Source organism: Lepus europaeus, chromosome 2, assembly GCF_033115175.1.
Source record: "Lepus europaeus isolate LE1 chromosome 2, mLepTim1.pri, whole genome shotgun sequence".
Lineage (NCBI taxonomy): Eukaryota > Metazoa > Chordata > Mammalia > Lagomorpha > Leporidae > Lepus > Lepus europaeus.
In genome coordinates this window covers 174,737,380-174,751,835 of record NC_084828.1, presented here as the reverse complement: position 1 = coordinate 174,751,835, position 14,456 = coordinate 174,737,380, and the positions used below count along the sequence as shown (strand labels likewise).

General features: G+C 59.7%; 1 protein-coding gene across 1 annotated transcript in view; it reads left to right on the top strand.

Moving 5' to 3' along the window:
• The window catches only part of SCN10A (sodium voltage-gated channel alpha subunit 10), a 95,534-nt gene that overhangs the window by 70,919 nt on the left and 10,159 nt on the right, over nt 1-14,456 (top strand). Inside the window, 8 exon segments of the mRNA XM_062216356.1 lie at nt 80-234; nt 2,332-2,505; nt 3,453-3,575; nt 4,718-5,002; nt 6,239-6,292; nt 7,514-7,651; nt 9,400-9,504; nt 12,374-12,644. Coding sequence (XP_062072340.1) covers nt 80-234; nt 2,332-2,505; nt 3,453-3,575; nt 4,718-5,002; nt 6,239-6,292; nt 7,514-7,651; nt 9,400-9,504; nt 12,374-12,644 — 1,305 coding nt within the window.

The following is a 14,456-nucleotide window of genomic DNA, read 5'->3' as shown; positions in this document are numbered from 1 at the left end:
GGGTCTTTCTGTGGGGCTACAGCAGAAGTGGTCGTCTTTGCCTAATGGGATACCCACCATCGGCCACCTGTCCCCACAGGCTGCCTTCGCCGCTGTCCCTGTTGCAAAGTAAACACTGCCAAGTTCCCGTGGTCCATGGGCTGGCAGGTGCGCAAGACCTGCTACCGCATCGTGGAGCACAGCTGGTTCGAGAGCTTCATCATCTTCATGATCCTGCTCAGCAGTGGGTCTCTGGTAAGGGGAGGAGGGCATCTGCCCCAGAGCCCTCCAGATGGGGTCTTCACAACGCAGAGGCCCTGGATCTGCATCCAAGGGCTCCCCCAGCCTGTGCCTGCGAGGAGAGCCACAGGCCAGCATGAAGGCTCAGAGCATGGCAGGTGCCTGTGTTAGGGCCTGCTAACCCTGGCTACAAGCATGCCAAGCCCTGAATGTGTGCTTTCCACTTTAGAGCTGGAGAAACCAAGACAAAAGGTTCAAGGGGCTTGCTCAAGGTCACCCAGCTTATTGGCCGCAAAATCTAACTTTGCCTTTATTTGATCCCAGAGTCCCTGGCCTCCCAGCCTCTGACCTCCCAAAGCTGCTGGCCTCTCTGACAAACAGGACCATTCTTCCTTGTCTTGTCCATCCACCTGCAACTGCTGTTTGGCCTTGAAAGCTCCCAGAACATCACTACAGTGGCACCTCCCCAGGTGTAGCCCCTTGGGTGCCGAGGAGACAGGCATTTGGCAGTTGTTAAAAGACTGCGTCCCACTTCACAGAGCCTGGGTTCAGGTCCCAGCTTCAGGCCCAACCCCAGCCTCCGGCAGTGCACACCCTGGGAGGCGGCAGTGCCGGCCCAGATGGCTGGGTCCCTGCCACCCAAGTAGGGGACCCTGGTTGAGTCCCTGGTTCCTGGCCTCAGCCTGGCTCGGCCTCAGCTGCTGTGGTCCTTTGGAGAGCGAGCCATCAGATGGTAGGGCTTCCCTGCGCTCCCTCTCCGTCCCTCACCGGGGAGCGTGTGGAGAGGCAGATCCTGAGTAGGAAGAGCTGTAGCATGGCCTAGACTCCGCAACCCCAGCAAGTCACCAGGGCTGCCTGCACTGCCAGCCGTGAGCCACACGGGGCAGCAGGTGTCAGGGCAGGGCCAGGCCCTGTCTCCAGAGCTGCACGTTGGCCTGCGCAGGGCAGGGGTGGGGATGGCCCTCCCTGCCTGGAGCACATGCGACTGTGGTGCCCTGCCCACACCCGCCCTCCCCTCCTCCAGTCCTCCTGGACCAAAGCAACAGCCCCACACCTCTGCCTGGCCCCGGTCTTCCCTGGCCTTCTCTCCTGCGCTCCCCTCCTCCTCTCAGCCGGCCACCGCCTCCTGCCCGCTCCATTCCCAAGAGGGCCTCAGACCTCGCAGCAGCCACCCCACCACCCCCATCTCCATCCCCAAGGGACCACACAGCCCCACACCGAACTTCGTCTTCTTTATGTGTTCACCTTCGGGGCTTTTAAACGTGGCAGGAGTCTTCGTCTGACGAAGTGAGCACAAAGGAAAAGAACTTGGAAATGACAGCAAAGGGCAATGGGGGAACAACTCGCTCACTTTCCTATCACTCACAGCTTCCACTCGGGAAGCTCTTGGCACGGCTCCTCCCCATGCTTCCCCCACACGGAATCCGGTGCCCTTTGAACAGAAGACCCCCTGTGCGCTTGGTCCTGTCTCAGCAGGGTCTCACAGCAAGAGCTTCCAGCCCCCTGCGTGCGAGGGCTGCAACCAGCTCCTTCCTGGCTGTGCTCCCCAATGTGTGCAGCCAGCCCCCCACCCCAGGCGCAGGCCAGAGCGGGTTCCTTGTGCCCCCCTCTTGGTGAAGCCCCCCAGAGGAGCAGAGGAGTGGGGAAGAGCCCGCGTCCGGGTGATGCCGAGCCCCCGCGGGAAGCCGTGCAGCCCCATGCTGACTGCCGTCAGCCCGCATGGTGTCCAGGTGGGCCTGGCCCTGTGCCATGGCGCGGCCCCAAGGCAGCCCCTTTTAACCTGATGAGAGTTTCCCTGATCGCTCGTGCGAGGGAGCGCTTTCTCTCCGCAGGTTTGGTGCCAGCTTTCACTCTCAGTCTGGGAGCTGCCCGGGACTATTCCCAGACGCCTTTATTTCTGATCCACACCTCAGTCTCCCTTTAGTTCACTTCCAAAACGCAACCGAACAGCTTTCCCTTCTCACCTGCTCTCGCTGCCCTGCAAAGCTCGACAGGCCCGCCTGCATCCCCACTGGCTCGGAGCGCCTCTCGGCTTGTCTCTGCCCACGGCACGCAGGGCCACGCTGGCCACCACGTGGGGCCCAGCAGCAGCCTGTCCTGCCCCTCCCCCAGGCCTTTGAAGACTGCTACCTGGACAAGAAGCCCACGGTGAAGGCCCTGCTGGAGTACACGGACCGGGTGTTCACCTTCGTCTTCGTGCTGGAGATGCTGCTCAAGTGGGTGGCCTACGGCTTCAAGAAGTACTTCACCAACGCCTGGTGCTGGCTGGACTTCCTCATCGTGGCCGTGAGTGCTGGGGTGGGGGTGGGGTGGGGCCAGTATCTGGGGCCTGAGGCCTCCCCTCTGACTCCTGGCTGTGGCTAGTGCCAAGGCGACTCCAAAGCAAAGCCAGGAGCACTGAGCAAGGAGTCTGAGAAGAACCTTGCATACCCGTGCAGGTAAGGGCCAGGCAGCACGAAGTCCTGACACCATGGCGTCCTCAGAGCCCGTGCACCATGAAGTCCTGACGCCATGGCGTCCTCAGAGCCGTGCACCATGAAGTCCTGACGCCATGGCGTCCTCAGAGCCGTGCACCATGAAGTCCTGACGCCATGGCGTCCTCAGAGCCGTGCACCATGAAGTCCTGGCGCCATGGCGTCCTCAGAGCCGTGCACCATGAAGTCCTGACGCCATGGCGTCCTCAGAGCCGTGCACCATGAAGTCCTGACGCCATGGCGTCCTCAGAGCCATGCACCATGAAGTCCTGACTCCATGGCGTCCTCAGAGCCGTGCACCATGAAGTCCTGGCGCCATGGCGTCCTCAGGGCCCGTGCACCATGAAGTCCTGACGCCATGGCGTCCTCAGGGCCCGTGCACACTCAATTCTTGGGCCTCCATCCAGAAAGACCACCGCACTCCTCTGCATTTTTATAGCCAAGACAAGCTGACACGTGAGGCCCTCAAGGGTCCAGACACAGGGGAGCCGGGAGCTGCTGACAGTCAAGGTTGCTTGGTCCTCGAAGGAAAAGAAAGACTTGACTTAGCAGCTAGGAGCTTGGGCACAGACCCGTTAAGGGTGGCAATGTGGTGGCTGAGCGTTCCTTGCCCAGGGGCTCAGATCTGTGATAAAGGAGGTTGTCTCCAGAGCAGCAGGCAGTGGACCCTCCCGGCCGCTCACTGGAGTCCGCGGCACAGTGTGAGCCAAGGGCGGGGGGACGCTGGGATGAGACGATGCTCCCACTCTGCCCGCGCAGATCTCCCTGACAAGCCTCATCGCCAAGATCCTGAAGTACTCGGACGTGGAGTCCATCAAAGCCCTGCGGACCCTCCGTGCCCTGCGCCCGCTGCGTGCCCTGTCTCGATTCGAAGGCATGCGGGTAAGACCACCACAGAGCAGCTGGGAGCCCAGGCCCCCCAGCACCCCCCACAGCACCCACTCAGCTCCGGGCCGACCACGAAGGTCGAAGGTCAGAGGTCAGCTCTGCAGCTCCGCTTCCTGCCCTGGCGGGCGTGGTGCTGCACAGCCTGACTCCCTCGTTCTCCCTTCTCACCCAGACACATCACATCCGCCAGGACTCAGGCCCCACTCCCTCCTGCCCTTAGGGAGGTGAACCCCACACGTGGCCCCACAGGCATCCCAGCTCCGCCTCGTGTTCTCACTGTCATGGTCCTCAGAACCCCCAGGTTCTCTGTGTTCCCATCACACTCATCAGCTCAGCACCAGCCATCGGCACCCACCTGGCCCTGTGGCTGTCCTCCCCTCCCCCACCCCCTTCCTGATCCTCAGCCCCCGCCTTGCTCTCCCTGCCCACCCCAGGCTGGACCTCAGAGAGGGCACAGAGTGAGGTTTCACACTATGTCTACACCCTTGGCTCCAACTAAAGGGGCTTTTGAAACTGACTTGTGCCTTTACAAGCACGTGAAGCTGAAGATTGAAGTGGCTTGAAATGCATTTGGTTTTGCATCCAGGTTCTTGTTTGCTGACTTACAAATGAGCAAGTTTATGAACACGGATTCACATGCACACTGACTCTTGACCACAGCGTACTTGACACTGTATTGTGTGTGTGATATTGAAAGGCAACAACGCAAGGTCCCAGAAGACTGTGCAAGTGCAGCGAAACACACACACACACATGCACACACACGCACATGCAAGCACACGCACACATGCGTGCACGCATGTACACACGCACACATGTACACGCACACATGTGCACACACGTGCGAGCACACACAGAGACACACACGCACACACGCACACACATCCCCAAACGAGTGTGTGTGTGTGTGCTTGCCAGCCCCTCTTTCGCCTCGGTGCTGAGGGAGACACGGAGACCTGCCCGGATCAGGTTTAGGGAAGGAAGTCCGAGCCTGAGCTTGCTAGTGCGCTGGTTAGCGCATTTCTCTGGCTGCCTTCAGAGCCTGCCGGCTCGGGCAGACAGGAGTCAGTGGGGCCCCGCAGGAGGGAGTTCCAGGCTGCGTTTGGGTGTTCGAGGCCCTTCCCTGTTTTCACCAGGTGGTGGTGGATGCCCTAGTGGGCGCCATCCCGTCCATCATGAACGTCCTCCTCGTTTGCCTCATCTTCTGGCTCATCTTCAGCATCATGGGCGTGAACCTGTTCGCTGGCAAGTTCGGCAAGTGCATCAACACCACCGAGGAAGTGTTTTCCACGGTGCCATTCTCCGTTGTGGACAACAAGTCTGACTGTATGGCTCACAATGTCTCTCACAAGCTCTTCTGGGTCAACGTCAAAGTCAACTTCGATAACGTTGCCATGGGCTACCTCGCGCTGCTTCAGGTGGTGAGTCAGCCGGCAGCCAGCTGCACCTCTCCCTTCAGCTGCTCGGGGCCTCGCAGGAGCTGCCCGTGGGGTTTTGCCAGGGTGGGGAGGGAGAGCCAAGGGCCTCTCTGTCCCTGCAAGCTGCCTCACAGTGCCCCCCCGCCTCACAGTGGTGCAGTGGGGGAGGAGCGTGAAGGGCTGGGGCTGCCAGGAGTCGCACGTGTGCCGCTCAGACGACACCACCTGTGCAGAGCGATCAGGTGCGGCCAGGTCTCCGTCTTCCGGCCCACATCGTCCCCAAGCAGGCGTGACTTCCGAATCGGCGTATCATACGCTGCCTCACGCCGACGCCAGCCTCCGCTGCAGCCATGCCGCCTTCCACTTGTTCATCCAGTTACCCGGGAGCCCTGCCTGACGCCGTTTGTTCCCGTGTCCACTCAGCAGATGGCCCTGAGTAGCTCTGCTGTGCCACTCCCTGTGCTGTGCTTTCCCCTGGGGGACCCAGTGCAGCCCTGGCTCCAGGGGCCGATGTTTTATGAGAAAAACCCAAGTGAATGAATCGAAACAGCCCAGCAAGTGCTCCAGGAGGCTCAGGGTGTCAGAGGGCACGCCCACTTCCAGGAACTCACGAACACTAAACTGGAGACGGTGGTGTGGGTGGCTTCCATTCCAGGCAGGGAGACAGCCCGTGCTGATGGCCTGTGCGGCAAGTGCGAAAGTGGTTGAGCAAATGTGAGTCCCAAGACAGGGAGACTCGACCAAGGTCACGAAGCAGCCTTGGAGCAGCTGACTGGAGAGCCAGACGTGTAGTCCATGCCCCATTGTGGATGTCTCCATGTCTGCTTTTTGTAAGAATTACTTATTTGAAAGGCAAGAGAGGGAGAGAGAGGGGTCTGCAGGTTCACTCCCCAGATGCCTACCGTTAGCCAGAGCCAGGAGCTCCACCCAGGCCTCCCATGTGGTAGCCAAGACTCAAGCACTCGGGCCTAGGCTAGGCACATTAGCAGGAGTCTGGATGAGATGGGGAGCAGCGGGATGCACATTGGCACCCTAATAGGGAATGCCGGCATCGCAAGTGGTGAAGCCCACCGTGCCACAGCCGGCCCTGGCTTCAGAGCTGATTGTCCTGAAGGCCACACGAGCTGCCGAGCCCTTTGCTCCCCAGGACTCCTTCGCTGGGTCGCTTCCCCCACTCACCAGGCAGGGTCTGGGTAGTCAGAGGGACAGACACTGAGAGGCCTCTGTCCGCATTTCCAGGCAACCTTCAAGGGCTGGATGGACATCATGTATGCAGCTGTTGATTCCCGAGAAGTGAGTCCGAGCCTGCGGTGCCCGCAGCCTTCCTCTGCCTGCATCCCACCCGTACCAGTCTGACCTGGACAAGAGCTGAGCATGGCCTTGGTGCCGGAGCAGCCTCACGCCATCCCCGTGTGCGCAGTGTGCAGTGGTCCCTCTGTCGGGTGTCCAAGCCCACCCCCGCCCCCCCCCCCATACACACTCCTCTGCTCCTCCCAGAGGGAAGCAAGCATCAGGTAACGAACAGGCAGCGTGCGTGCAGGAGTTCCCTGGACGGGGCGGCGGCTGCCGTAGAGGGCACTGGAAGCAGTGAGTGGCAGTTAGGCACCAGCCAGGTGGGGAGGGGCTGTCGGGGGCGGAGCCTGTCAGGCTGTAGCAGCCGCCAGAGATGCCTGCCCCCACGGCCTGGCCCACCTGGGTTCCCTGGCAGCCTGCGAAGTGTTCTGGGCTGGCTCAGCGTCCCCCAGAAAGAGGGAGATTCGAGGTTCGCGTGGGCGACCCTCATGCATAAGTTTGGGTGAGACTATAGAAAATTCCCAAAGTCCTCTGGGGGTGCGTGGCTGAGCCGCGTCCTCCACGGCTGCCCGCAGTGGCCGCCCGTGCAGCTGCACCCCTCCCCCTTTCTGGGTTCCGGCTGCCTCTCCCCTGCGCCCCATATCTGCCTCCCCCTAGCCTTTCTGGGTTCCGGCTGCCTCTCCCCTGCGCCCCATTCCTGCCTCCCCCTAGCCTTTCTGGGTTCCGGCTGCCTCTCCCCTGCGCCCCATTCCTGCCTCCCCCTAGTCCTTCTGAGTTCCGGCTGCCTCTCCCCTGCGCCCCATTCCTGCCTCCCCCTAGTCCTTCTGGGTTCCAGCTGCCTCTCCCCTGCGCCCCATTCCTGCCTCCCCCTAGCCTTTCTGGGTTCCGGCTGCCTCTCCCCCGCGCCCCGTTCCTGCCTCCCCCTAGCCTTTCTGGGTTCCGGCTGCCTCTCCCCTGCGCCCCATTCCTGCCTCCCCCTAGCCTTTCTGGGTTCCTGCTGCCTCTCCCCCGCGCCCCATTCCTGCCTCCCCCTAGTCCTTCTGGGTTCCAGCTGCCTCTCCCCCGCGCCCCGTTCCTGCCTCCCCCTAGCCTTTCTGGGTTCCTGCTGCCTCTCCCCCGCGCCCCATTCCTGCCTCCCCCAGCTCAGCTCCCAGGTGAAGGCCTGTCTCAGGTGGGCGTTCGGGGCCCAGCCCCTTCCCTTACCCACTTGTCTGCTCACAGGTCAACAGCCAGCCCAAGTGGGAGGAGAACCTTTACATGTACCTGTACTTTGTCATCTTCATCATTTTCGGAGGCTTCTTCACCCTGAATCTCTTTGTTGGGGTCATAATTGACAACTTCAATCAACAGAAGAAAAAGATAAGTGGGGCCTGGGTGCTTCTGCCCAGGTAGGGACTCAGCCTTGGCCTGGAGACCACTCACAGCCCTTGGCGCCTGACCCGGCTCTGGCCTTCAGCACCACCACCACCTGCCCTGGTCAAGCCCTCACCCCGTCCGCTGCCGGGACACTTGCGTTCCTCCCAGGGCCACGCCACCCCTCCCCTACCCCGCCCTGGGTCCCCAATCCTCCCACTGGAACAGGTGGGACCCGTGGGCAGCACCATGGGGAGAGAGAGGGCTGCACCACCAGCTTCGTTTGAGGCTCTGGGCCCTCCAAGGGCTGAGTCGGGATGGCACAGGCAGAGCCAGGGCCCCGGGCCCCGGTCCCAGCAGAGTCCCTGTCTTACCTCCGCTCACTGTCCGACTCGCCAGGGGAGGGCCTGATCCCACTGACTGGTCAGCACCCAATCCTAGCCAGCCTCTCATATTTGATATTCCAGCCGTGAGACCAGTGCAGGCGAGCCCAGGCCCCGCGCCATCCTCCCTGCCCCTCAGGCTGGTGGGGCGCCACTTTGGATCAGAGCGTGAGGGGCCGGCTGGCGGGTGCCACAGAGCGCGGTGCCGCCTCCGGCTACGCGGGCGCCTGGGCTGGCCTTCCTGACTCAGTCCCCTGCCGGCCACATCTCCCCAAGTCTCAGTTCAGGAGTGGACACTCAGAGCCAGGGGTCCCTAGGACACACATCCAGCGAGGCAGACGTCCTGCCGACCAGGTCCAGGGCATCCAAAGCGGGCAGGACGTATCTGTGGCTGCCCTACGGGGGCTCAGCACGACAGTGCCCGCTCATCAGAACTTAGGGGCTTTGAGCTCACGGCAGCGGCCCCTTCTCCCATTCAAGGGGAGGGGACAGAAGCACGGACACAGCTGGCCTCGTTAGTGGCCGAGCCAGGCCCCCGGTGTCCGCCCGAGTCCTCCGCGTGGGCCCCTCCAGGAAGCCTTTGCTTCAGAACAAGAGGTCTCGGGAGTGGAGTCTTCCAGCACAGATCTCAGTGCGGCCCCTGCCCCGTGTCCAGAAATCGCCCAACATCCCTTCCCGGCCCCACGGCACTCGGCACCTCTCCAGCACGTGCAGTGACCCGTCTGTGCCAACGTCCTTCTGAAATGGGTGGTTTTCAAATCACGTGGGAAGGTGCAAGGGGGGGTGGGCTGAAGCATGCCCGCGGGATCCGTAAAGCACCTCCCACGGTGAGAGTCCTGCCACTACAGCAGCACAGGGAGTGCAGTCGGCAGGGCCTCGGGAGAACGGGGAGGACGGGGCCACGGTGCCTCTGAGGCCAGACCCAAGGAGAAGGCCCCAGATGTCCTCAGCTCCTCTCCAGAGGGGGACGAGCCCCACAGTGCTTGCTCCAGAGGCCCTGCAGGAAGCTCTTGCCCCTTGGCAAGAAGCCCAGTGAGCTTCACTGCAAGAGGGGCTGGGCCCGAGGCTCAGATTGGAACAAGCAAGCCCCTTCCCCTGGAGTCCAGCTCCCAGGCCCTCCCGTGTATCCAGGCAGCACCTCTGGGTCCCCGGAGAACAGAAACCAGCTCTGCTTCAGAGACCCGCACGGGAAAGCCCAGTTGGCCCCAGTCCCACAGCTCTGCCATTGCTTGAGGCACCCAAGCAAGATGCCCCCTGGTCCTGGGCTTGGCATGTCTCTGCAGAGGAGGGGAGACGCCGGCATGGACCTCCCCTCCAGCGTGCTCCCCGGGGGTTCCCGTTGTGTTAGTAACAGAGTGTGGCCCTCTGCACCTAGGGGGCCAGGACATCTTCATGACGGAGGAGCAGAAGAAGTACTACAACGCCATGAAGAAGCTGGGCTCCAAGAAGCCCCAGAAGCCCATCCCGCGGCCCCTGGTGAGTCCTAGTGTCATGTCTGTGGCCCCAGCCCGACCGCCCCTCCCAGCCAGCGCAGTCTGCACAAGAGAACAGGGTGGAGTTTGGAGATGGGGTGATGAGGACTCCCAGGCCCCAGGCCCGAGAAGTTTGTGAACAACTCTGGTCTGGGATGGATGTGGCCCCTACAGCTGCTCCAGACAGACCTGCGGAAGGGCAGAGTCCCCTCAACAGATGCGGGACGATCCCCTCCAGCCCGGGAGAGCTGTGAGGCGGCAGTTGTGCGTGGGGCCACGTCCGTTTGAGTCTGACAGCTCTCTAAGAGCTAGCAGGTGGCAGCCCATCCCACCACGACACAGAGGCCAAGTGAGCCTGGCCGCGAACTCCCTGCTCTGACAGCTCCTGACGGCTCCCTGGTCTCCCTCACAGACACCCGTGCACAGTCCCTCAAGTAGCATGTGTGTAACAGGTACCCGTGTGCAGAGGGAAGTGCAATCCAACCCGGTAGGGCGGCTAGTGCATCGCACTGAGGTGTAGTCCACTCAGAGCCGCCCACTCTGTCTTCCGCGCATTCGCCAGGCACTGTGGGGACCCAGGGTTAGAGCAGTGAACAAGGGGGACCAAGTGCCTGCGCTCAGAGAATACACCCTAGGGACAGTGACAAATAATTAACAGAAACCACGCATGTGCTAATTCCCCCGCTGGAGGATGCCGAGGGAGAGAGGACAGAGGGGACGGCAACGATGCCCGCACTGGAGCCTCGGGGAATCCCGTGTCTGAAAGTGAGGCGGAGGAGACTTGAAAAGGCAGCCTGGGGGCCAGCGTTGTGCAGGAGTGGGTGACGCCACTGCCTACACCACAGGCATCCCATGTGGGCGCCAGTCTGTGTCCAGGCTGTTCCACTTTCAATCCAGCCCCCTGCTAATGGCCTGGGACAGCAGTAGAAGATGGCCCAAGTGCTTGGGGCCCTACATCCACCTGGAGACCGCTGCTGGCTCCTGGCTTTGGATCAGCCCAGCTCCGGCTGTTGTGGCCATCTGGGGAGTGAACCAGTGGATGGAAGACCTCTCTCTCTCTCTCTCTCTCTCTCTCTCTTGCTGTGCCCTATAAATAAATATTTTTTAAAAAGCAGCCTGAATGGCAAGCAAACCCAGAGTCAGATGTGGAGGAAGCCATGCAGGGGAGCTTCAAGGTCAAAGAGATGTGAAGCGGCGTCCAGCAAGGCCCCCTTGGATTCCACAGCAGTTGTCAGAGGTCTTAGCGAGAACCGCTTCAGCGGCAGGATGGGGGCCAAAACTCTGTTGGGCAACGAATAGGAGGCAAGGATTTTGCACAGCTCTTTCAACAAACCTAGCTGTGAACGTGGGGAGAGACCACAGCCGTAGCTGGAGCCTCAGGAAGGGTTTACTTAACGTGAAGAGTGGCTAAGTCATTGCAGATTTACCTAAGGAGCCAAGGACGGAGAGACATCCACATAGACGTCAAAAGAGTGGCGACAGCCAAGAGAGCACAAGTGTGGCCAAGAGCCTGACCCATCAGCAGCAAAGCAAAGGGACCAGGAGGCTGATAGGAGGTGGTGGTGAGCAGGTGACCCGGCTCCAGAGGAGGAAGGGTTTTATATGACACGGGAGAGGCAGAGGGCTTGGGGACAGTGGGGGACAAGGAGGAAGCCAGGCCTGACCCTTACCCTGGGGTGTTGGGGCAGAGACAGTGGTGGCCTTTGAGTAGGAAGACGTGTTTTCAGCCCAGGGCAGGTGAGCACCATACAGAGGAGGTCTAGAAAATTACAGGGATTAAGGGCTCGCACAGCAGTAGGACATTAACAGTACAGGAAAGCATAGAGGGCCACATTAAAAATAACCAGACACAAATGATCCCTTGGCTATCCAGGCCCCTGTGCCTCTCCCAAGAGGGCAGAGAATCAGGACCTGACCTGATGCCCTGCTTGCGTCGGCTCAGACGTCCGTGCACCCCAGGAATAAAGAGAGAAATTCCCCAGGGGTAAGTCGCTTCATTGCACACCTTACCCTCAGCAGATTCCCTCACATCAGTAATCTCGCAAGCACTTCTTGAGCCCTGGCTCCACAGGGGGCTCTACAGTGTGCAGCTGGGTAAGGGACAGCCCTGTCCTCCAAGGGCTTGTTGTCTAGTAGAGGTGAGAAGCGTCCACGGGATGTCAGAACTCAGGATCAGCGTGGAGGCTGAGGGAGCCAAAGAAGGGCCAGCGCCGTGTGGCACAGCGTGACGAAGTGGAGCTCGGCAGAGTGGCTCCCTCAGGACTACTGGAATGTAAGGGAGGGAAGACCACAGACCAGGGCGCAGGGAGTGCCCGAAGGCCTCAGAGGGCTGGGAGAGGTGGCAAGGCCTTGAACTGGGGTAATGAAGTAGAATCAACTTGAAGAAAGACTTTGGAATGGACAAGATGTGGCTTCTGCCTGGATGTAGAGTGAGAGAAGAGAGACAGACACTTGAAAAGATGCACTTACTTATTTGAAAGGCAGAATGACAGAAAGGGGGGAGAGAGACACAGGGAGGGAAAGAATCCTGCATCTATTATATCACTCCCCAAAGGCCACAGCAGCTGGGGCTGGGCCGGGTCACAACCAGCAGCCAGGGGGAGTCTCCCACATGGATGGCATGAACCCAAGTTCTTGGCTTACCATCTGCTGCCCCTGGGTGCACTAGCAGGAAGCCGGATTGGGCCAGCAGGGACTAGCACTGGAGCTCTGATATGGATATGGGCATTCCAAACTGCAGCTTAACCCACCGTACCACAATGCCCACCCCAGACAGGCTTTTAACACGCATCTGTGGAGGACCCAGCCCCTCCGGATGCCTGTTCTTTGTGCCAGCACAAAGGCCCTGATGCCACCACCCCTTGTCTTCTCAGAACAAGTACCAGGGCTTCGTCTTTGACATCGTGACCACACAAGCTTTTGACATCGCCATCATGGCCCTCATCTGCCTCAACATGGTCACCATGATGGTGGAGACTGACAACCAGAGCGAGGAGAAGACCCAGGTCCTCAACAGGATCAACCAGTTCTTCGTGGCTGTCTTCACGGCCGAGTGTGTCCTGAAGATATTCGCCTTAAGGCACTACTACTTCACCAATGGCTGGAATGTGTTTGACTTCATCGTCATGGTCCTCTCCATTGGGAGTAAGTGGGCAGCTGGGGGTGGGGGGAGATCTGGCCTCTGGGGTCGTCTGGGCTGCTTTCTGAAAACCAAGACGATTTTTTAAAATACATGGTAGACGTTAAGAGCCATAGATTGGAAGTGTCCCCCGGGCTGCTCTCTCCATGCTGTCGAGTCTGTTGGGGCACCTGCTGGGTGCACAGCCCACCTCCAGAGACCCAGCGGCTGTCGGGGGAACACCAGCTCCTGAGAGCCTCAGGCTGGAAGGTGAGGGCGTCTCCGGGGGCCCGCCTTCAGCTTCTTCGGAGTAGGTGGTGGGTGCTGTGATGTGTGATGAGTTCTGAAGTCCATCCTGGCAGGGAAGAGGTGTGCTCCCAGCAGAATAAGGAAGGGCCAGGAGGGCTCTTCTAAGTGGACCACTAAGCCGAGGCCCTGGAGTTCAGTGGCTGTCCACGGAGGGCCCTGAGCAGTAGCAAAGTCGAGCGCTCCCGGCTCTCAGGGTAGCACTGGGTGTTGAACCCAGGGCTGCAGGGGCGCCAGTGCTCAGGGAAAGTGGTAGGGTCTGAGGCTGGCTTAGGGAATGGAACCACAACCGAGCCCTCGCGGAGTTCCCGGCACTGGGCTGGGCAGCCCTCGGAGGGTGGTGCCCTCACTGAGTATACTTCAAGTCAAACCTCAGAGACTCAGCAAGTCACACGAGGGCACAGCGTTCGTGGGGCAGAGCTGGAGTCAGAGCAGGCTGCTCTCAGGAGCTAAGGGCCTCCTGCCACAGCCGGGGGGCTGCCCTGCACTGCTCGTGGCTCAGCTGAACAGGGACCCTGAGAAGCCAAATCCCAGCTCACGAGCTTCACTGTGCATTGGAATTGAACCCTTGTGGGTAAATCCTTCTCACTTGTCATGCCAGGGCGGAGCTGTAGATTAAATTTCCCATCGATTTACTATCAAGAGCTGGTAGCATCTCAGTACGACTTGGCAACATTTGAGCGATCTCACCTAGCCTTGGGTCAGGAGGACTTAAAGTTGTTTTCTTTGTGTCTGTTTTGTTGTTGCTGCTGTATTTTTTTAAAACCACTTTATTGAGGTAGGACTGACATACAGAAGTCTGTGTCTATTCAATGTATGTAATTTGTGCTTGGAGATGAGGAGGTACCATGAAACCATCACAGCCATCACCTCCAAAATTTCCTCTTGCCCGATTTACTTATTCATTTACCTGCATTACGTTCTAAGAACACTTAATAATTGCTGTCTTAGAAATGTTTAAGTACACAATACAGCATTGTTAACTTTAAACACTATGGAACCAATGGCTGGAAGTCCGCGCACCCCAACTCTGCCTTGCAAATAAATAAACAAATAAATATTTTTAAAAACCGGCACTGTGCTCCAGAGCACAGCTCTAGAGCCTTCTCACCTGCGGAGCTGAGGCTCTGCGCCCTCTGACTAACCTTCCATTTCCCCGTCTCCCCCACTGGAAACCGCCTTCCACTCTGGCTCCCTCGGGTCTGACTGGTGCCGGTTTCTCTTGTGGAGGAGCCCTTCTCGGGCTTGGAGTCTGCATCTGCCTAATTCACATAGCATAGTGGGGGGAGGGGGGACCGGTCGGTTTTTATCAGTTTTTGTTTTGTTTTGCTTTGCTTTGCTTTCCAGAGTGAGAGTTGTAAAACCCTTCTTAGTTTTCTATTAAAGGAATGAGCTTCCGTATGTAACTTCACACATCATCAGGCTGGAGATAAAATGCACCCCAAGTAGTTAGGTCTGTGATGAGGACACCATAGCTGCCAGTGAGCAGGAACCGCTCGCAGAGGCAGCGGGAATGCACACGGAGGCACCCG